Consider the following 24249-nt stretch of genomic DNA (forward strand, 5'->3'; position numbering starts at 1 on the left):
ATATATATATATATATATATATATATATATATATAGGAGTATTACTCAGCAATCAAAAAGAATGAAATCTTGCCATTTGCAACTACGTGGATGAAACTGGAGGGTATTATGCTAAGTGAAATTAGTCAGTCAGAGAAAGACAAATATCATACGACTTCACTTATGTGAGGACTTTACGAGACAAAACAGATGAACATAAGGGAAGGGAAACAAAAATAATATAAAAACAGGGAGGTGGGACAAAGCATAAGAGACTCATAAATATGGAGAACAAACAGAGGGTTACTGGAGGGGGTGTGGGAGGGGGGATGGGCTAAATGGGTAAGGGGCACTAAGGAATCTAGTCCTGAAATCATTGTTGCACTATATACTAACTAATTTGGATATAAATTTAAAAAAAATAAAATTAAATAAGTAAATAAATAAATAAAATAAATAATAAAATAAAAGTTTATTTAAAAGAACATATACAAATGACCCTTGAACAACATGGGTTTGAACTGTGTGAGTCTACTTACATGCAAATTTTTTATCAACATGGTACAGTACTCTCTCGTGGTACAATGTATTCTCTCTTATGACTTTTTTTTAACATTTTCTTTTCTCTAGCTTACTTTATCATAAGAATACCATATACATAAATATGGCATACAAAATATGTGTTAATTGACTCTTTATGTAATCAGCAAAGCTTCTGGTCAACAGTAGGCTATTAGTAGTTAAGTTCTGAGGTAGTCAAAAATTATACATGGGACCTTTCAACTACATGGGGAAGGTGTCAGCACCCCTAACCCCCACATAGTATAGACAAAAAGATACACATTAAACACATTAGATTGATCTCTTTTGGAAGAGGGAATGGGAAAATAGACTTAAAAGGAGTAAATAAATAAGAGAAAGCTCTTCCATGGCCCAAGATAGTGTATTATGAACCATAGAGTTTGATTAACTCAACCTTCTGCATATGAGGTCCAAATTGTGAGGAGTAGGGAAGCAAAGGAATACAAGAAGCCAACAAACAAACAAACAAAAAACAAGGTGCTCAGCCTTACTAGTAATCAGGTAAATGTTATAACTATACTATTTTAACCCAACTCTCTCTCTCTCAAAGAATGACATCATCCAGTGCTGGTTAGGCTGTGAAGAAGAAGCAGGCACTCAGGCATTTCTATTTGGAAAGTGAAACTGTTGCTTTTTGGAAGGTAGTATTTTGGCAGTGGCTATTAAAATTTAAAATACTCATACACTGTGATCCTATAATTTCATATCTAGAACTCAATCGCCTAGGGGGAGAAAGCACCAATGTGGAAAGACATATGTAGAAATATATTTATTGCTACATTATTTGTAATGGCATAAAAGGTGGAAATAATTTAGTAGTCCATCAGTAGGGAACTAATCAAATAAATAAGTTATATATACTCTGTGGAATACTATGCAGCTATTAAAGGAATGAGTTCAATCCATTCTTTTAACCTAAGGAAAAACCATGAGGTACTTACTTTTTACTGTGTAAGAACAGTATCTCACTAGCATAGTCCCAGTTTTTTTTTTCCAGTTTATTTATTTTGAAAGAGAGAGAGGGTGCAAGCAGGGGAAGGACAGAGAGAGGGAGAGAGAGAATCCCATGTATTGTCAGCATAGAGTCCGACACAGGGCTTGAGATGGTGACCTGAGTCGAAACCAAGAATCGGATGCTTAACCTACTGAGCCACCCAGGTGCCCCCACACAGTCCCAGTTTGATAAAAAGTACCTACATACATGTACTTGACTATTTCCATAACCATGGCAATAGTTGTAGAAGATATATATACTGCTGTTTACTGGGGTAAAATAGGCAGAAAGAAGGTTGGGGGAAATTATTATTGTTTTCTTAAAAACTTTTCACTTGGTTTCAAGAGTTATAGAAAGCATGTGTTAATTGAATATTCTTAAAATTTAATATAGCATTTACGGGTGCCTGGGTGGCTCAGTCAGTTGAACATCTGACTCCTGAGTTTGGCTCAGATCATGATCTCACAGTTTGTGTCGGGACACTGACAGTTCGTGTCCTGACATTCTGGGGAACACAGTGCCTGAGGCTCCACCTGTACAGTCATTCCCTTGAGCTCCTTTCCTTCAAATCGGCTTTTTAAAGCACATTAAGAAATACATTAACAAATGCCCTCATAATAAATACCAAATGTGTGCATCTTAGAGAAATGAGAGATATGGAAAGAGGAGAGGATTTTTTTTTTAATTTTTTTTTAATGTTTATTTTTGAGACAGAGAGAGACAGAGCATGAACGGGGGAGGGTCAGAGAGAGGGAGACACAGAATCTGAAACAGGCTCCAGGCTCTGAGCTGTCAGCACAGAGCCCGACGCGGGGCTCGAACTCATGGACAGTGAGATCGTGACCTGAGCCGAAGTCGGCCGCCCAACCAACTGAGCCACCCAGGCGCCCCTGGAAAGGATTTTTTTTAATGTTTATTTAGTTTTGAGAGAGAGAGAGAGAGAGAGAGGGCGCAAGCAAGAGAGGGCCAGAGAGAGAGAGGGAGGCACAGAATCTGAAGCAGGCTCCAGGCTCTGAGCTGTCAGCACAGAGCCCGACACGAGGCTGGAACCCACGAACCACGAGACCATGACCTGAACTGAAGTCAGATGCCCAATCCATTAAGCTGCCCAGGCTTTCCAAGGAGAGGATTTTTGATAAAAACAGAAGGTTTAAAAGTTTGTAGCAAATTTTCCTCCCTTTTCTAATATTAAGTATCAACAGCTTTAAACGTTAGATGATACCATAAAATATGATCATTTTCATTGTCAAAGAAATGCTTTATATATAGAAATTCTTACTTTTTTCCTGTTCAATTCTAATCTCTCTTGAAAAAAGTCATTAATAGCAGTGTTTCCTTCCATACGTTTCAAGGGTCTTTTTTGTTCCCTCTGCCTTTCTTCCATTTGGGAGAATTCTCCAACGGCTTCTTCAGAGCGGCCACATAGCTGCTCCAGCCGTTTGGTGAGCATTTGGATTTCCTGCTGCAGACCTGCTGTCCTCTGTGGGGAGAAAAGGACAGACAAAGCTCCTGATGGTCTGTGACCTCTGTTTCAATTAAAAACTATGTGTGAGGTCTACTGACACTGACATTGTGCTGACATTACATTACTAAATAGGTGAATGGGGAAGACTTCTAAGATTTGACATGTAGAAGCTGGTTTTAGAAAAAGAAATTAAAAGGTGTGATATACAAAATCAGACATCTTAGCATTGAGAAATAAAATTGTGTAATGAATTTTAAGCAAAAAGTAAAAGAAAAAATTGGAACTCTCCAACAAACAGACTGAGCAGATTTTATTGACACACTGAATTTAAGCAGTATCTAACTTTGAATTTTAGGGCGAAGAGGCATGAAATTTTACTAAAATCATGTGGACATGACAAGGAGATATATAGCCACTTAAACTTGCCAGTTCAATCTTTGGTAGACTCAGCCAGTATATTCAAACAAATGACTGACTTGACAATGTATTTTACCCCATTGACTGAACTGACCAGTATTTAGTCATGATGGACACATATATATCTTCACCATACCACTATTTTTTTTTAAATTTTTATTTATTTTTGAGAGAGAGAGAGCAGGTGAGGCGCAGAGAAAGAGGGAGACACAAAATCCGAAGCAGGCTCCAGGCTCCGAGCTGTCAGCACAGAGCCTGACACAGGGCTTGAACCCACGAACCGCGAGATCATGACCTGAGAGGAAGTGGGACGTTTGACCGACTGAGCCACCCAGGCACCCCACCATACCACTATCTTTTTTTTTTTTTTTTAATTATTTTTTAAAAAAAAAAATTTTTTTTTCAACGTTCATTTATTTTGGGGACAGAGAGAGACAGAGCATGAACGGGGGAGGAGCAGAGAGAGGGAGACACAGAATCTGAAACAGGCTCCAGGCTCTGAGCCATCAGCCCAGAGCCTGACGCGGGGCTCGAACTCCCGGACCGCGAGATCGTGACCTGGCTGAAGTCGGACGCCCAACCGACTGCGCCACCCAGGCGCCCCCATACCACTATCTTTAAGCTAGCATTCGTTGACCTTCCACTGAACTGTAGTAAGCATTTATCATGTATTAATCCATTTAATCCTTACCACTCTGTGAGACAGGAACTGTGCCCTCCCAGCCCCCACCCCACCCCCCTCCACCAAATTTTACAAATGAAACCGAGGTACAGAGAGGATAAGGAACCGGCCCAAGAGCACACAGCTGGCAATGGCTGAGCTGGGATTCATACTGGGGCCCTCTACTTTTCACAAATACACTATACTAACCTCTGCTGTAATAATGGACATCCTCTTCCCTTTTATATTGTAGTAATAGAAATGAAATCAAAATTAAAATTCAGAGCCACGGAATTTACTAAATCGGCTAATATAAAAAAATCCACATGTTAAAGAAACAAATCTGAAAGGGTGGCTTGTCTGTCAATACACTTAACAGACTTCCAAGATTGCTCATTTGCACCAACTTCCCGAACCCTCTCTTTTACAGCTTCCTCCGTGGCTAGTGTGGGGACAGCACTGTTGCTCAGAAGAGTAGCCAACCGACTGAGGAATTTCTGACAGTGACATCGCGCAGTTTTTGTTTCCCAGCCGGAAGGAGACAAAGGTCTGTCCAACTCATATTTTTGTTTTTCCCTATGGATTGAATCTTGCTGACATTTATCCCAAATTTTCTGCCCATCTTTTGGTCCTTCAGAGTGAAAAATGTTGTCTCTCTCCAAGTTCTTGGTCAGGATAGCTTCCCCTATATCCTAAACGTGCCAACACACATGAAACTTCCCATCTGGAATTTAATATGGAGACATTGACTTCCTTTTGTTTTCTTGAAATATAAATATAGTCATAACACAAGACTTCAGGAGAAAGGTCCTCCAAAGAAATAAAGAGTTATGGAGTCATAAGACAGATGAGGGCATGCTCAAAAGAGCAAACTGGAGTATCAAGAGGTATTAAAATGACTGTACACAGAAATTGTTTTGAGAACACAGGAAATTTAGCTTAGAGAAGCAGCTAACCAAATAGCCTCAGTTATGAAGTTAAACTCTTAATAGAAAATTCTGGGGGTACCTGGGTGGCTCAGTTGGTTAAGCATCTGACTCTTGGTTTCAGCTTAGGTCATGATTTCACAGTTTGTGGGTTCGAGCCCCGCATTGGGCTCTGTGCTGACAGCTCAGAGCCTGGAGCTGCTTCAGATTCTGTCTCTCCCTCTTTCTCTGTCCCTCCCGCACTCATGCTCTGCCCCTCTCTCTCTCAAAAATAAATAATAAACATTAAAAATGTAAAACAAAAAAAAAAAAAAGAAAATTCTGAGCTAATAAATGTAGAAGGAATGATATAAATTTAAAAATCAGCATTTTCTATCTAATGAAATAACTGATTCAGGCGAGGACCATCAATGAATGCTAAGACACTTAATGAAAAGTTGGGAGGGCAACAGATATTTCTACAAAGACTTCATCATGGTTCTATAACATCACTTAGTAACAACAACTTTGACTATGTAGATGTATAGATGTATAAATGAAAGAAGTCACACCTCTTTCCCCCAACCTTTCCCTTGTACTCCTGTAATCATCCTGCTTCCATTATAAATAGTCAGGGCTAAAAACAAAAACAAAAACAAAAAAAAAGGCTTGTATTTCTTCCCTGGCTCCCATCCTCCAACATTCTTCTATAAAACCTCTACTCATCCGGTGAATTGCTAGTGACCAGGCTCATCTCTTCCTTCTAAACCCAACTCATGCCATAATTCTAGATTTCAAGGTCAAATGTAGATGATCTGCCCGTTTAGCTTTGTGATTTCTGTGCCTCGGCTTCAATGACTTTTGCTTACACCGCCCTTCAACACACATTCAGAGCCCAAAATCCAGCTGCTGGCAGCAGCAGGAGGTAACCCACACCAGAAATGTAAAACACCGACATTTCATTCTCTTATCACCACCGCTTCCTCCCAGGTCTCGCTCAGCTCCAATCCCTTTTAGGGTTCTATCACAGAGGCCTTAGATCCACCTTGTGATTACTCTCTGTACCTCGGAAAGGCTTTCGGTCAACCATACTGCACAGCTTCCTTTGATTCCCCGCCAACATCCCCACGCCCCCCCAGTTCCCATCCCCCCAGGATCAGAAGCAGACCAACAACCTACTAAACATTTGCCAATTATCTCTCAGAGTAACATGAGGTCTTGCAAATCCTGTTTCTTGAAAAATCAATATTTATTCTCACCTTCATCATGAAACTATCCAAGGAATCTTCTTGTCCTTTCATATTCATATGATGGGTGAATGCATTAACACCTGCTAACTTTTCCTCCAAAAGGCCTGCTTTCCGCTCTGCCTTTTCTCTTTCAAACAGATGGACTCTGTGTAAAATATTGGTGGGTAACAATATCATGAAACCAACTCAATTTTCAAACTTAAATTAAAAATCATTAAAGTTGGGGTGCCTGGGTGGCTCAGTGGGTTACGCATCTGACTTTGGCTCAGGTCATGATCTCATGGCTTGTAGGTTGAAGCCCCTTGTCGGGCGCTGTGCTCACAGCTCAGAGCCTGGAGCCTGCTTCAGATTCTGTGTTTCCCTCTCTCTCTCAGCCGGCCCCCATCTCAAAAATAAATAAACATTAAAAAAAAATAATGAAAGAGAGCACCTGGGTTGAGCGTCCAACTCTTGATTTCAGCTCAGGTCATGATCTTCCGGTTTGTGATTTCAAGCCCCACGTGGGATTGGGATTCTCTCTTTCTCTCCCTCTCTCTGACCCTCCCCTGCTCTCTCTCAAAATAAACTTCTAAAAAATAATAATCATTAAAGAAGCAATCCCCACTTAAAATATATTAAATATATGTATCAAGTTAGAAATGAACTTTTGCAAAGAGCTGTGCAGTTACCCAACTATTTCTAGGGAGAAACTAGAAATGGCAGAGAAATAGAGATGAAAACAATCCAGTGCTAGGTCCTCTAGTAGTTCCGCTGGGGAAGGTTAATTTTTAAACCATCTTTTTCACGGGGAAATTTGAGCATGAATATCTGCCTGCCACTATTAGTAACATTGCGATGGCCAGGAGGTTCCACAGAGATACAAGGACTCCTGTTTTAATAACATCTGATGGCTCTTCCACTGGGATTTAATGAGAGGAAAGGGAATTCGAATAATGATGCAGCAATAGAGAAGAACATATGTAAAAACTTGTTTTATTATCAAATATACAAATAGCTAATTATTTGGTGTGTGTGTGTGTGTGTGTGTGTGTGTGTGTGTGTGTGTGTTTGGTTCTTGTTTTGATTACCTATCAATTGCTAGGTATTGTTAATATTTTCTACCCTGTACCCATAGCTAGGTCAAAGTTTCAGCCGATCTTCCATATTTTTGTTTGTTGCTGTTTGTGTATTTTTGATCCTCTCCTGTCTAAGAATTGCAGCTTACAGAATTAGTGAATTTGAGTCAGGTTAAAAGAAATTACCTGTATTATCCAAACAAATTTTTAATCGAAAAGATTATATTAGAGGGGCGCCTGGGTGGCTCAGTCAGTTAAGCGTCTGACTTTGGCTCAGGCCATGATCTCATGGTTTGCAGGTTCGAGCCCCACGTTGGGCTCTGTGCTGACAGCTCGGAGCCTGGAGCCTGCTTCAGAGTCTGTGTCTCTCTCTCTCTCTCTCTCTCTCTGCCCCTCCCTGTTCATGATCTGTTTGTCCCTCTCTCCCAAAAATAAACACATTAAAAAATTTTTTTAAAAGATTATATTAGAGACATGCAGGAGACACTCAAAAGGTCTAACACACCTATAACTGTAGGCCTAGAGTGAGAGTAGAGACAGAATGGGAAAAAACAGTATTTGAAAAAATAATTCCCAAGACTCCATACCTGATGAAAGACATAATTGATAGATTCAATAAGTTCTTTAAATCCTAAGCAGGACAGATACAAAGAAAGCCACACTAAGACACATCATAGTCAAATTGCTACCAATAAAAAGCACACCTTATCACCTCCAAAGGCACAGCAATAAGACTGATAAATAACTTTTCAACAGAAACTATAGACGTCAGAAGATAACCAGATGACATCTTAGAGTGCTGAAAGAAAAAATACTGGCAACCCCAAATTTTGTACTCAGTAACACAAACCAAAACAAAAAATGACCTTCAAAAAATGAAAATGAAATAATATAGTTTCAGAAGAAGAAGAAGAAGAAAAAACAGAAAGACTGTCAGAAGAAATGCTTTATAGGAAACACTAGAGGAGGCTCCAGTCCAAGATGGTGACATGGGAAGACCCTGGGCTCACCTCCTCCACAGAGGCACCAGGTCTACATCTATCTGTACAGCAATTCTGCCCTAGGGGGAGCTGAGGGCTGACTGAGCAGCTTCTGTACAACAGAGGATGGGGAGACCACATGGAGAGGCAGGACAGACAGAGTAGCCGATACCCCTGCAAGCTCCGGGTCACTGGCCCACACCAGGTCCAGATGCCCTGGGGCTTGGAGGGAAAGCTGAAGGTTGGAAAAGCAACTGGAATGTGGAGGAACTGGCCCTGGAACCTTGCCCAGTGGTGAGAGAGCTGTTGGAACTCTCTCTGGGTAGCATAGTCTGTGTTCCCTCTCCACCACGGTGGGGATGTGGATGGGAGCAGGGTTCCAAACCCCTGGTTGGCCTGCCACCCCAGAGAGCCTGGGCCCACTGGGTCCTGGGCCCATACCAGCCCCAGACACGCTGGGGCATGGAGGAGAAGCCACAGTTTAAAAGAGCAGCTAGGGTGTAAAGGAGCTAGGTCTAGAATCTCGCTAGGCAGTGAGGGAACAGGTAAAGCTTTTGCTGGGTCAGAGGGGCTGGGGAGCACCATGGTTTACCTTCCCCTTCTACCTGGATGGTGCAGATAGGACAGGGTCCAGGCTCCATGGCCAGCCTGTCATGTCAACAAGCCCCATGCCCCTGGCCCACACCAGCCTCAGACACCGTGGGGCACAGAAAAGCCACAGTTTAAAAGAGGAACCAAATATAAAAGAGCCAGTCCTAGAACTCCAACAGACAGCAGGGGGACCTGCTAGAACTCTCCAGGTTGAAAGGGCTGGTGAGCACCACAGTTATGTTCCGCATCCAACTTGATAATGTGGACGGGAACAAGGTCCAGGCGCCATAGCCAGCCTACCACCTCAGTGAGCCCCAGGCCCCTAGCCTGCCAACCCCAGCTGTCACACAAAGATGGCCCCAGCATGACACACACTGGGACACCCCTGGTCCAGCAATCACTATGGCTCCAACCATCATGCCAAGGTGACACAAGCACAAAGCACCTCCTTGGAAAATTCCAGGCCCACACCACTTCAGCTCCAGATAGCTTGCTAGGGGACCCCTGACACAGAGCACTCTGGGACCTCTTAGCTAATGCCTACTCTGGCTCCAGCTGCCTTGCTAAGATGTCCCATGCATGGAGCACCCTGGGAACCCCCAGCCCGTGTTCACTTTAGCTCTAGCTGCCCTGCCAAAACACCTCCTGCATGGAGCACCCTGAGACCCCAAGCCCACCCCTCACCTCAGCTCCAGCCACCCCAGCAGGGAGCCCTCTGTACAGAATATCCTGGGACAACCTGGCCCATGCCGGCCTCCATTTTAATCACCCCAATAGGGCACACTCTTCACTGAACACCTCAGGACACCCTAGCTTTCACCTACTTCTGCTTCAGGTATCCTCCCAGGCTGATCCTGTGCAGCACATGCCTCACCTCAGTTCCAGACATCCCACTGGGACACTTCCGACATGAGGTGCCCCTGGCCCCTTGGGCCATGCCCTCCTGTGGTTCTAGCTGCCCTGCCAGGGCACTCTGCATGAAGGACCCTAAGACCCACTGCCTTGAGCTCACTTCAGCTTCAGCTGTCCTGCTGGGGCACCTTCTACACAGAGTCCTGGGACCGCCCAGGCCCACACTCACTTCCGCTCCAGCCATCCCACCAGGGTAGCCACAGCATGGAGTGCACTGGGACCCGAGCCCATGCAGACACAGTTCCAGCCAGCCAGCCAAAGGCACCAGCCACCTACAGTCTCCACAGAAGATGACCATATACAAGACCATTCCTGCAAGTTTAGGAGAAGTAGCTGTTCCATCTAATTCATAGAAACAAACACAGACAGTCCAGCAAAGTGAGGAAACAGAGGAATATGCTCTGAATGAATGAACAAGACAATACCCCAGAAAAAGAACTATATGAAATGGAGATAAGCAATATGCCTGCTACAGAGTTTAAAGTAATTATCATAAAGATGCTCACCAGACTGGAAAGAAGAGTAGACTCAGTGAGAACTTCAACAAAGAGATAGAAAACATAAAGAGAACCAATCAGATTTGAAGAATACAATAACTAAAATGAAAAATACATTAGAAGGAAATCAACAGTAGATTAGAGAATACAGAAGAATATATCAGCAATCTGGAAGATAGGGTAATGGCAATCACCCTAGCAGAACAGCCAAAAGAAAAAATAATCTATTTCTATTTTTAAAGAGAATAGGGTACCTGGGTAACTCAGTTAAGCAACTGACTCTGGATTTTGGATTAGGTCATGATCTCACAGTTCATGAGTTTGAGCCCCATGTCAGGCTCTGTGCTGACAGCCCACTTGGGATCCTGTCTCTCTCCTCCCCCCTCTCTGCCCCTCCCCTGCTCACTCTCTCTCTCTCTCAAAATAAGTAAAATAAACTTAAAACAAAAAGAGGATAGGTTAAGGGATCTCTTGAATAACATCAAGCAAGCAAACATTCACATTATAGGGGTCTCAGAAGAAGAAAGGGGAAGAAAATTTACTTGAAGAAATAATAGCTGAAAAATTCCTTAACTGGAGAAAGGAAACAAACATCCAGATTCAGGAACCACAGAGAGCTCCAAACAAGATGACTTAAGGAGGTCCATATCACCAACACATAATAAAATAATTAAATGTCAAAGGTTAAAGATAAAGAGAGATTTTAAAAGCAGCAAGAGAGAAGCAACTAGTTACATACAAGGGAAACCCCATAGGCTATCAGCTGATTCTGCAACAAAAACTATGCAGGCCAGAAAGGAGTGGCATATATTCAAAGAGCTGAAAGGAAAAAAAACCTACAACCAAGAATATGCTACCTGTCAAGGTTATCATTCAGAATTGAAGGAGAGATAAAGAATTTCCTAAACAGGGGTGCCTGGGTGGCATAGTCAGTTAGTATCTGACTCCTGATTTTGGCTCAGGTCATGGTCTCATGGTTTGTGAGATCGAGCCCCACATCAGGCTCTGAGCTAACACTGTGGAGCCTGCTTGGGATTCTCTCTCTCTCTCTCTCTCTCTCTCTCTCTCTCTCTCTTTTTCTGATCCTCCCTCCCCTCTCCCCCAAATAAATAAACTTAAAAAAAAAAAGAGTTACCCAGACAAACAATAGTTAAAGTTTATCACCACCAAACCAGCTTACAATAAATGTTAAAGGGGCTTTGTTAAGTAGGAAAAAAAAAGGTTATAATTAGAAGTAAGACAATTATGAATAAGAAGATACAAAATATATGACAGCATATACATAAGATGTGGAGGAGAGTAAAAAAAGAAGTTCTTTTAGAATGTGTTCAAATTTCAATCAATTTACTATAAACTGCTAAAAACTTAGGGTCCTATATATGAACCTCAAGGTAACCACAAACTCAAAACCTATGATGAATACACAAAAAATAGAGAAAAAGAATTCAGGCATAACACTACAGAAAGTCATCAATCACAGGGAAAGACAGTTTGAGAGGAAGAGACAGAATAACTACAAAAATAACCAGAATGGCACAAAAACAGACACATAGACCAATGGAATAGAATAGAAACCCCAGAACTAGACCCACAAACGTATGGCCAACTCATCTTTGACAAAGCAGGAAAGAACATCCAATGGAAAAAAGACAGTCTCTTTAACAAATGGTGCTGGGAGAACTGGACAGCAACATGCAGAAGAATGAAACTAGACCACTTTCTCACACCATTCACAAAAATAAACTCAAAATGGATCAAGGACCTGAATGTGAGAAAGGAAACCATCAAAACCTTAGAGGAGAAAGCAGGAAAAGACCTCTCTGACCTCAGCCGTAGCAATCTCTTACTCGACACATCCCCAAAGGCAAGGGAATTAAAAGCAAAAGTGAATTACTGGGACCTTATGAAGATCAAAAGCTTCTGCACAGCAAAGGAAACAACCAACAAAACTAAAAGGCAACCAACGGAATGGGAAAAGATATTTGCAAATGACATATCGGACAAAGGGCTAGTATCCAAAATCTATAAAGAGCTCACCAAACTCCACACCCGAAAAGCAAATAACCCAGTGAAGAAATGGGCAGAAAGCATGAATAGACACTTCTCTAAAGAAGACATCCGGATGGCCAACAGGCACATGAAAAGATGCTCAGCGTCGCTCCTTATCAGGGAAATACAAATCAAAACCACACTCAGATATCACCTCACGCCAGTCAGAGTGGCCAAAATGAACAAATCAGGAGACTATAGATGCTGGAGAGGATGTGGAGAAACGGGAACCCTCTTGCACTGTTGGTGGGAATGCAAATTGGTGCAGCCACTCTGGAAAGCAGTGTGGAGGTTCCTCAGAAAATTAAAAATAGACCTACCCTATGACCCAGCAATAGCACTGCTAGGAATTTATCCAAGGGACACAGGAGTACTGATGCATAGGGGCACTTGTACCCCAATGTTCATAGCAGCACTCTCAACAATAGCCAAATTATGGAAAAAGCCTAAATGTCCATCAACTGATGAATGGATAAAGAAATTGTGGTTTATATACACTATGGAATACTACGTGGCAATGAGAAAAAATGAAATATGGCCTTTTGTAGCAACGTGGATGGAACTGGAGAGTGTGATGCTAAGTGAAATAAGCCATACAGAGAAAGACAGATACCATATGGTTTCACTCTTATGTGGATCCTGAGAAACTTAACAGGAACCCATGGGGGAGGGGAAGGAAAAAAAAAGAGGTTAGAGTGGGAGAGAGCCAAAGCATAAGAGACTGTTGAGAACTGAGAGCAAACTGAGGGTTGATGGGGGGTGGGAGGGAGGAGAGGGTGGGTGATGGGTATTGAGGAGGGCACCTTTTGGGATGAGCACTGGGTGTTGTATGGAAACCAATTTGACAATAAATTTCATATACAAATAAAAAAAAATAACCAGAAAACAACAAAATGAAAATAAGTACATACTTATCAATAATTACTTTCAATGTAAATAGTCTAAGTTTTCAAATCCAAAGACAAAGGTTGGCAGCTAGATTAAAAAAAAAAAAAAAAAGAGCTATCTATATACTGCCTACAAGAGACTCACTTCAGACTTAAAGGCTTACACAGACTGAAAGTGAAAGGATAGAGAAAGATACACCATGCAAATAGAAATGAGAGAAGAAAAAAAAGCCAGGATAGCAATAGTTATAACAGACAAAATAGACTTTAAAACAAAGATTGTAAGTAGAGATAAAGAAGGGCATTACATAAAGATAAAGTGGTCAATCCACCAAGAGTATATAATGACTGTAAATATATATACACCCAAAATTGGAGCTTAAATACATAAAGAAAACATTAGCAGACATAAAGGGAGAAATTAACAGTAGTACAATAATAGTGGAGAACTTTAACACCTCACTCACATCAATGGATAGATCATCCAGGCATAAAATCAATAAGGAAACAGTGTCTTTGAATTACATATTAGACCAGATGGACTTAACAGATATATACAGAACATTCTATCCAAAACAACACTATGCATTCCTTTCAAGAGCCTATGGAACATTCTCCAGGATAGATCACACATTAGGCCACAAGGCATGTCTCAATAAATTTAAGAAGATTGAAATCATATCATGCATCTTTTCTGACCACAATGGTATGAAATTAAAATAATCATAAGAATGTGCTAGAAAAAAACACAAACGGAGGCTAAACAACACATTGCTAAACAGTCAATAGGTCAATTTAAAAAAATCAAAGAGGAAATAAAAAAATACGTGGAGACAAATGAAAATGAAAACACTATGGTCCAAAATTTTGAGGACACAATGAAAGCAGTTTTAAGACAGAAATTTACAGCAGTACAGGTCCACCTCAAGAAACACACAAACACAAAATCTCAAATAAACAACCTAATATTACACCTAAAGGAATTAGAAAAAGAAGAACAAAGTCCAAGTTTAGTAGAAGGAAGGAAATAATAAATATTGAAATAGAAATAAATGAAATAGAGACAAAAAAGAAAGAGAGAAAGAAAGAAAAAACAAAGGATCAGTGAAACCGAGAACTATTACTTTGAAAAGATAAATAAAACATTGATAAACCTTTAACTGGACTCATCAAGAAAAAAAGAGAGAAGGCACAAACAAATAAATCAGAAATGAAAGAGGAGAAGAAACAATAGACATGACAAAAATAAAAAGGATTATAGGAGACTACTCAAAAAATCATATGCCAAAAAATTGGACAACCTAGAAGAAATGTATCAATTCCTAGAAACATATAATTTTCCAAAACTGAATCAGGAAGAAATAGAAAATCTGAACAGATTACTAGTAACAAAATTTAATCAGTAATAACAAAATTTTAAAAATCTCTGAATAAACAAAAGTCTAGGACAAGATAGTTTCACAGGTGAATTCTACTAAACATTTAAAGAAGAGTTAATGTCTATTCTCCTCAAAATATTCCAAAAAACAGAAGAGGGAGGAAAGCTTCCAAATATGAGTCCTGATACCAAAATCAGACAAAGACACTACATAAAAAGAAAACTATAGGCTAATATCCCTGATGAACATAGATGCAAAAATTCCCCCCAAATAGGAGCAAATTGCATTCAAAAATACATTGAGGGGCGCCTGTGTGGCTCTGTTGGTTGAGCATCCAACTCTTGATTTCGGTTCAAGTCATGATCCTGATTGTGGATCATGGGTTTGTGGGATCAAGAGCTGTTTCAGGCTCCACACTGAGCAAGGAGCTTGTTTAAGATTCTCTCTTCACCTCTGTGTCCCTCACCCATTCTCTCTCTCTCTCCCTCACTCTCTCTCTCATTCTCAAAAGTAAAATTAAAAAAATACATTGAGGGGCGCTTGGGTGGCTCAGTCAGTTGAGCGACCGACTTCCGCTTAGGTCATGATCTCATGGTTGGTGAGTTCAAGCCCCGTATCGGGGTCTGTGCTGACAGCTCAGAGCCTGGAGCCTGCTTCTGATTCTGTGTTTCCCTCTCTCTCTGCCCCTCCCCCACTCATGCTCTGTCTCTCTGTGTCTCAGAAATAAATAAACATTAAAAAAAAAAATACATTCAAAGGGTCATCCACCATGATCAAGTGGGATTTATTCTGGGGGTGCAAGGATGGTTCACATTCATGAATCAATGTGATATACCACATCAACAAAATGATTAAAATCATATGATCATCTCAATGGATGAAAGAAAAGCATCTGATAAAATCCAATATTCATTCATGATAAAAGCTCTCAATAAAGTGGGTTTAGAGGGAACACACCTCAACATAATAAAGCCATATTAAAAAAAAAAAAGAAAAAAACCACAGCTAACATCCTACTCAATGGTAAAAAAAAAAAAAAAGTGAGCTTTTCGTCTAAGATCAGGAGCAAAACAAGGATGTCTATTCTCACCACTTTTATTCAACATAGTGCTAGAGGTTCTACCAACAGCAATCAGACAAAAGAAAGAAAAAGAAAGAAAGAAAGAAAGAAAGAAAGAAAGAAAGAAAGAAAGAAAGAAAGAAAGAAAACAAAAGAAAGAAAGAAAGAAAGAAAGAAAGAAAGAAAGAAAGAGAAAGAAAAAAAGACATCCAAATTAGTAAGGAAAAAGTTAAACTGTCACTATTTGCAGATAACATGATACTATATATATAAAACCTTAAAGACTCCAACAATAAACTATTAGAAATAAAAAATAAAGTCAGTAAAGTTGCAGGATACAAAATTAATACACATAAGTCGATTGCATTTCTATACACTAATAAAGTAGCAGATAGAGAAATTAAGAAAATAATCCCATTTATAATTATACCAAAAAGAACAAAATATCCAGGAATAAACTTAACCAAGGAGGTGAAAAATCTGTACTCTGAACACTGTAAAACATTGACAAAAAGAAATTGAAGATGACACAAATGGGACGATATTCCATGCTCATGGATTGGAAGAATTAATATTGTTAAAATGCCTATACTATCCAAAGCAATCTATACATTTAATGCAATCCCTATCAAAATACCAATGGCATTTTTCACAGGACTTGAGCAAATAATAGTAAAGTTTGTATGGAACCACAAAAGACCTTGAATAGTGGGTCTTCACATGAAAAAGAATGAATTTGAACTCCTAACCCCTAACTCACATCATATACAAAAATTAGTCAAAAATTTTCAGAGATATAAATTTAAGTGTTAAGACTATACATCTTAAAAAGAAAATATATGTGTCAATCTTTGTGACCCTGGATTAGGCAATGGTTTCTTAGATATGACACCAAGTCTCAAGTGACAAAAAATAAACTTCCATCCAAATTAAAATACTTTGTGCTCCAAAGGACACCATTAAGAACATGAAAAGACTGAGCCAGGCTCAGAGGGACATGCGACCCCTGATCTCGGGGTTAGGATTTCAAGCCCCACATAGAGTATAGAGATTACTTAGAGAAAAAAAAAAAAAAAGTGAAAAGATAACCCACAGATGGGAGAAAATACCTGCCCATCATATGTCTGATAAGGGTCCAGTGTCCAGAACACATAAAAAACACACCTCAAAAATAAAAAGACAACCCAATTGAAAATTGGGCAAAGGATTTGAATAGATATTTCTATAAAGAAGATACACAAATGGCCAATAAGCACATGAAAAGATGCTCAACATCTTTAGCCTTACAGAAATGCAAATTAAAATCACAGTAAGATACGACTTCCTATCCACTAGAACAGCTATCATAAAAAAGACGAACAATAACAGATGTTGGTGAGGATGTGGAGTAACCGGAATCCTCAAACATTGCTGGTGGGAATGTAAAACGCGTAACTGCCTTGGAAAATAGTCTGGAAGTGCCTCAAAAGTAAACAGAGTTGGGGCGCCTGGGTGGCGCAGTCGGTAAAGCGTCCGACTTCAGCCAGGTCACGATCTCGCGATCCGTGAGTTCGAGCCCCGCGTCGGGCTCTGGGCTGATGGCTCGGAGCCTGGAGCCTGTTTCCGATTCTGTGTCTCCCTCTCTCTCTGCCCCTCCCCCGTTCATGCTCTGTCTCTCTCTGTCCCAAAAATAAATAAACGTTGAAAAAAAAAATGTTTAAAGTAAACAGAGTTACTTTATGACTCAGCCATTCTACTCCCAAGGCATATACCTAACAGGAATGAAGCATACAGTCATGTAAAAGCTCACACGAGAATGGTCACAGGAGCGTTATGCATAAAGTCACCCCCAAAAAAGGAAACAAGCCAATGTCCATCAACGGATGAATGCATAAACAAACTATGGTATATTCATACAATAAAATATTATTCAGCCATAAAAAAGAGTGAAGTATGCTGATTCATGGTTCAACATGGATTAACCTTAAAAACATTGTGCTAAGTGAAGTGAGACACAGGCCATATATTGCATGACTGCATTCATGGAAAATGTCCAGAAAAAGCAAGTCCATAGAGAAAGAATGTAGACTGGTGGTTGTCAGAATGGGGAGTAACTGAAAATAGGCATGGGGTTTCTTTGAGGGGTGATTAAAAATGTTCTGGAATTAGTGGTAATGATCGCACAATCTTGTGAATATATTAAAAACTACTGGGGCACCTGGGTGGCTCAGTCAGTTGAGCGACCGACTTCAGCTCAGGTCATGATCTTGCAGTTTATGGGTTCGAGCCCCACGTCGGGCTCTGTGCTGGTGGCTCAGAGCCTGGAGCCTGCCTCGGATTCTGTGTCTCCCTCTCTCTGCCCCTTCCCTGCTCATGCTCTGTCTTTCTGTCTCTCAAAAATGAATAAACATTAAAAAAAAAATTAAAGGGGCGCCTGGGTGGCTCAGTCAGTTGAGCGGCCGACTTCGGCTCAGGTCATGATCTCACGGTCTGTGACTTCGAGCCCCATGTCGGGCTCTGTGCTGACAGCTTGGAGCCTGGAGCCTGTTTCAGATTCTGTGTCTCCCTCTCTCTCTGCACCTCTCCTGCTCACTCTCATGCTCTGTCTCTGTCTCTCTCTCTCTCAAAAATAAATAAACATTAAAAACATTTTTAAAAAATTGAAAAAAAAACTACTGAATTGCATACTTTAAAGGGGTGCATTTTTTTTCTTTTTTTATTGAAGTACAATTGACTAAAAGGGTGAATTTTAATGGTATGTGAATTACATCTCTATAAAAACGTCTTTTTTAGGGGCACCTGGGTGGCTCAGTTGGTTAAGAGTCCAACCAGGTCATGATCTCATGGTTTATGAGTTCAAGTCCTGTATCACACTCTGAGCTCAGAGCCTGGAGCTTGCTTCAGATTCTGTGTCTCACTCTCTGTCTGCCCCTCCCCCTCTTGTGTTGTCTCTCTCTCTCTCACTCTTTCCTTCTCTCTCCCTCTCAAAAATAAATATTTTAAAAATGTCTTTTTTTAAACATAATAATTTTGAGTCAGGTATTACATGAAATTCTACTAGTTTTAAATTCTGTGATCCATCAGGAATATGGAGTTTATATACTATTTGCAAACATGACAAATGAGATGTTTGAAAACAAACTAGAACATTTCCTACCTTAGAATGTTTTCCAGTTCTATAATTTTTTCAGTTAGATCCCAGTTGCCTCTTTCAAGATTCTGAATATTGGTGTTTTTCAAAGATTTAATTCTGGTTAGAGAAGCGATAAGTTCCTCTAGGTCCTTGATATCCTCTTTCAGGGACATTATCTGGGAAGACTGATGCACGTTATTTCGTTTGTAACTTTCTAGCTCACTCTTCATCTCTTGCAATGAAGTTTCTTTTATGAAGAGCTTGTTTTGAAGGTTTCTTAGCTATTCAGAAAGGGAAAATGTTACTTAAAATCATAATGTTGGTTTTAGAAAATTCATGACTTTAAATCATTATGGATATTTCAGTTATAACTTATTATACAATAAAATGAAGATTCTCAAATCTCCTAACAGTATATTCCAGTGTTACACTCATTTTTTTTTTAAGTTTACTTATTTATTTTGAAACAGAAAGCAAGAGTTGGGGAGGGGCAGAGAGAGAGAGGGAGAGAAAGAATCCCAAGCAGGGTCTGCAGTAACAGCACAGATCCCATGAGCCTGAGATCATGACCTGACACAAAATCAAGAGTTGGACTCTCAACTGACTGAGCCACCCAGGCGCCCCGAAGCAGTGTAATTTTTTTAAACGTTCATTTATTTATTTTGAGAGACAGAGACAGAGGGAGAGAGAGGATCCCAAGCAGTCTCTGTGCTGCTGCCAGCACAGAGCCCACGTGGGGCTCGATCCCATGAACACTGAGATCATGACCTGAGCCTTTAAATCAAGAGTCAGACCCTTAACCGACTGAGCCACCCAGGGACTCCTGAAGCAGCATAATTAAACAACAACAACAACCACAACAACAACAAAAACCATTAAAATGACACATAGGGTTTAGAATAAGCGATTTTATTCTCATCAACATTAAAGTTGTTCACATTTTGTTGTGAGAGTAAATCACACCAATAATGAATTCTATGATGCCTAGCAGAAAAGAAATACTAAATGCTTTGGCCATAGACGTGTTACTTTATGTTGGTTGTGAAGGGGAGTGTGTTCAGAGGCCTCTCTCCTAAAAAGCTATGTTTACACCACTTGTTTCCCGGCCTTATCTGTGCTCATCAGTGAAATGGTTGGATAGGAGAGTCAGGAGAAAGAATGAGGCTTATATTGACTATATATTATTTTAAAGCAAATAAAGGAAAGAAAAGATCATAAAGTTATGAAGAGAAGCAAGAGTGATGGCTTGCTAGAGAGGAAGCAACAGAAGACAGCCACCAACTGCTGAGAAAGACCAAAAAGAGATTGGAGAGGCAGAGTGCATGGCTGCTGTCAGGTGACTTATTTATCTTTCGGTAGCATTAAAAAAAATTTTTTTTTTTAATTTTAGGGGCGCCTGGGTGGCTCAGTTGGTCGAGCATCTGACTTTGGCTCAGGTCATGATCTCGCGGTTTGTGCATTTGAGCCCCGTGTCAGACCTTGTGCTGACAGCTCAGAGCCTGGAGCCTGCTTCGGATTCTCTCTCCCTCTCTCTCTGCCGCTCCCCTGCTTGCACTCTGTCTGTCTCTCCCTCTCTCTCAAAAATAAATAAACATTAAAAATTTTTTAAATAATAAAATAAAATAAAAAATTTTAAATTTTAGAATGGAGAGCAAGTGGGGGAGGAGGCAGATGGAGAGAGAGAAAGAGAGAGAGAGAATCTTAAGCAGGATCCATATTCAGGGGGAAGCCTGATGCAGGACTTGATCCCATGACCCTGAGATCAAAACTGAGAGTCAGCTGCTCAACTGACTGGTCATTCGGGTGCCCCTTGGTATCATTTTTTAAACCTCTGCTCTTCTATCTGATAAGTGAAGAAAGTTCACTAGATGGAGAAAATTGAGGTACTGCTAATATTCAGGGGTCAGTTAACTTTTTTTTTTAATGTTTATTTTAATATATAGAGAGAGAGCTCACATGAGTGGGGGGAGGGGCAGAGGGAGAGCAAGAGAGAGAAACCCAAGCAGGCTCCTCACTGTCAGTGCTGAGCCTCACGCAGGGCTGGATCCCACCAACCGTGAGATCATGCCCTGAGCTGAAATCAAGTCAGATGCTTAACTGACAGAGCCACCCAGGTGCCCCAGGGGTCAATTAACTTTTGATTTAACCTAATTTGTTCAAATTTCTTAATAGGCTGTATAAGATCCTTATGAACTAGTAAGAGAGGAGGGAAAAGGGCAAATTAGATGTAACATTATAGGGGCGCCTGGGTGGTTCAGTCGGTTGAGCGTCCGACTTCAGCTCAGGTCACGATCTCGCAGTACATGAGTTCGAGCCCCGCGTTGGGCTCTGGGCTGATGGCTCAGAGCCTGGAGCCTGCTTCCAATTCTGTGTCTCCCTCTGTCTCTGTTCCTCCCCCATTCATGTCTCGAAAATAAATAAGTGTTAAAAAAAAAACTGCAAATGATTCTTCAATTATCTCCATAAAATTTTCAATTTTAAAATTAATAATAATGGGTTCTGACATATTTTTCCTTAGCAGGAAAATTTACATTGCCTCCATTCACCCCCTCCAGAACTAGCTGTATCTACCAGGTTTCTCCTATTTGCCTTATTACCAAGCTAAAGGAAGAAAAGCATCTTATCGGCATGAACACAGTCATATCGCCCTCACAAATAAAAATTTCTATGAAAAATCAAACTAAAAATACTGGCAAAACACACTAAATTTATTTTAGGACACCAGGCCTTATTATCCATATTAGTAACATTTTTTACAAGTTCTTTAACTCCTGTTTATCACTACAGCAGTGTACCTGACTATGCAAGAGTTTTAGTTCAATATCACAATGCCTAAATTAGACAATACAATCACCAACTGAATACTTTAATATTCATCACTTCTATATCTGGCTTTTCTTAAATATAGCCCTTCTTGCACCTGTGCCTCCATTATTGGGCAGAAACACATGATAATGTCCCACAAAGAAATGAAGTTGATGATAACAAAAAAATTTAAATGCATGCAGTGAAGAGAATAAACTGGCTTATCAAGACAATTGTGTTCCTGTGGAATTAAATAATAGGTTACTGGAAAAGAGAAACATGACTCATGTTGAAGATATTCTGTTGAAATCACTGGACTCTTTTTTTTAAATAACTTTAGGGGCACCTGGGTAGCTCAGTTGGTTAAGCGTCTGACTTCGGCTCACATTACGATCTCAAGGTTCCTCATGTGTTTGTGAGCTCAAACCCCACATATGGCTTACTGCTGTCAGCACAGAGCCCGCTTTGGATCCTCTGTCCCCCCCTCTCTCCCTCTCCCTTGCTTGTGTTCTCTCAAAAATAAATAAATAAGTAAAACATTAAAATAACTTTAACACTGGGAAACCATGCAATAACAGTCACCAATTTTTATTAAATTCAGAAAATCCCAATAAGTGATACGGAATACTTTTTAATACATATACTATCAAAAACCAAGTCAAAATGATATCTTGTAGAGCCTTTCATATGTGTTTTGATAAATAGATTAAACATACTTATAGTTACCAATGACTTATGTACATGTAGAGAATTGCTTTCAAAAAGTACTTTGAAATTCTTGAAAATAACTTATATATTTTCTTTAGAGAAGGTTTAAAACCTATGATCTTTTGTTGACAATTTGGTTTAAAAGCCTTCTTTATGAATTAGGCATAGATAAACCTTAATCGACTCCAAATGTGAATTATCAAAAATCCCAAGGGACACCTGGATGGTTCAGTTGGTTAAGTGTCCAGCTTGGGCTCAGGTCAGGATTTCGTAGCTTGTGAGATCCAGCCCTGCGTCGGGCTCTGTGCTGACAGCTCAGAGCCTGGAGCCTGCTTCAGATTCTGGGTCTCCTTCTCTCTCTGCCCCTGCCCTGCTCATGTTCTGTCCCTCTCTTAAAAATAAATAAACACTAAAGAAAAATTTTTTTAAATCCCTAACTTGTTAAATATTAGTAGTAAGTTATACTGTGGACAAGAACAATAATGCTACCCATACTAAAACTGCTAAGGTTTTCAGGGATTTGGCATTATGTTTTTCTGCGGGGGAAAAAAAAAAAAAAGACAAATTAAGAAATCTCTCCAGTGTCATAAAATGGATTGCATTTATATAAACTCCACTTAAAGTTAATCTCTATTCACCTCCATATACTAAAAGAGGGAAAAATTTAGAATAAATAGAATTGAAAGAAATATATTTATCTATATATTTATTTAAAAAAATTTTTTTACATTTATTTATTTTTGAGAGACAGGGTGAGACAAAGTGAGAGTGGGGAAGAGGCAGAGAGGGGGAGACACAGACTCTGAAACAGGTTCCAGGCTCTGAGCTGTCAGCACAGAGCCTGATGTGGGGTTTGAACCCACAAACCGTAAGATCATGACCTGAGCCGAAGTTGGACACTTAACCGACTGAGCCACCCAGGCGCCCCTGTGTATTTATTTTTTTCATGCTTTTTTAAATTTTATTTTTGAGAGAGAAAGAGAGAGAGACAGAGCCCCACATGGGCTTGAACTTACCAACCATGAGATCATGACCTGAACCAAAGTTGGTCACTTAACCGACTGATCCACCCAGGCACCCCTATGTTTATTTATTTATTTTTTTAATGTTTATTTATTTTGTGAGAGAGAACAAGCATGCATGAGTGTGAGCAGGGGAGGGACAGAGAGACAGACAGAGAGAGAGAGAGAGAGAGAGAATCCCAAGCAGGCTCTGCACTGTCAGCTCAGAGCCCGATTGGAGCTCAAACTCATGAACCAACCGTGAGATCATGATCTGAGCTGAAATCAAGAGTTGGACACAGCCAACAGAGCCACCCAGGCGCCCCTCTTTATCCATATGTTTCAATAAAACCTGGAGTCAGACTATTGGTAGATGAGATAGCAGAAAAGAAGGTTCAAGGAATCAGGCCCCTGTTGTAGGCTGAGTTTTGTCTTCTCAAAATTTCACATGTTGAGTGCTAACCCCTAGTGACTCAGAATGTGACTATATTTGAGGACAGGATCTTTAAAGAGGTAATTCAGTTAAAATGAGATCTTTAGGGTAGGCCATAATCCTGTATGACTGATGTTCTTAGAAAGAAGTGAAAATTTAGGGGTGCCTGGGTGGCTCGGTTGGTTGAGCGTCTGACTTCAGCTCAGGTCATGATTTCATAATTGTGAGTTTGAGCCCCACATAGGGGTCACTGCTGTCAGTACAGAGTCTGCTTCAGATCCTCTGTTCCTGCCCCAGCTCCCGCCCGGCCCTTGCCCCTCCCCCACTTGTACATGCTCTCTCTCAAAAATAAACATAAAAAAAAAAAAAAGAAGAGGAAATTTGGTCACAGATACAGAGGGAAAACCTCAAAAAGACACGGAGAATAGATGGCTATCTATCTATAAGCCAAGAAAAGAGGCCTCAGAAGAAATGAACCTTCTCACCACACACACACACACACACACACACACACACACACACACACA

At 40.3% G+C, this 24249-nt stretch overlaps 1 protein-coding gene across 4 annotated transcripts in view; it reads right to left on the reverse strand.

Moving 5' to 3' along the window:
* The window catches only part of LOC121031895 (coiled-coil domain-containing protein 170-like), a 51901-nt gene that overhangs the window by 8514 nt on the left and 19138 nt on the right, over positions 1-24249 (reverse strand). For all 4 annotated transcript variants that reach the window (XM_040477377.1, XM_040477376.1, XM_040477375.1 and 1 more), the window contains exons 3-5: positions 18800-19056; positions 6263-6398; positions 2835-3035 (exon numbers count right to left, since the gene is read on the reverse strand). In XM_040477377.1, the coding sequence (XP_040333311.1) occupies positions 2835-3035; positions 6263-6398; positions 18800-19056 (594 nt within the window). The remainder of the gene's footprint in view (positions 1-2834; positions 3036-6262; positions 6399-18799; positions 19057-24249) is intronic.

This window comes from Herpailurus yagouaroundi, unplaced genomic scaffold (genome assembly GCF_014898765.1).
Source record: "Herpailurus yagouaroundi ecotype Mexico unplaced genomic scaffold, PumYag 141, whole genome shotgun sequence".
NCBI classification, from domain to species: domain Eukaryota; kingdom Metazoa; phylum Chordata; class Mammalia; order Carnivora; family Felidae; genus Herpailurus; species Herpailurus yagouaroundi.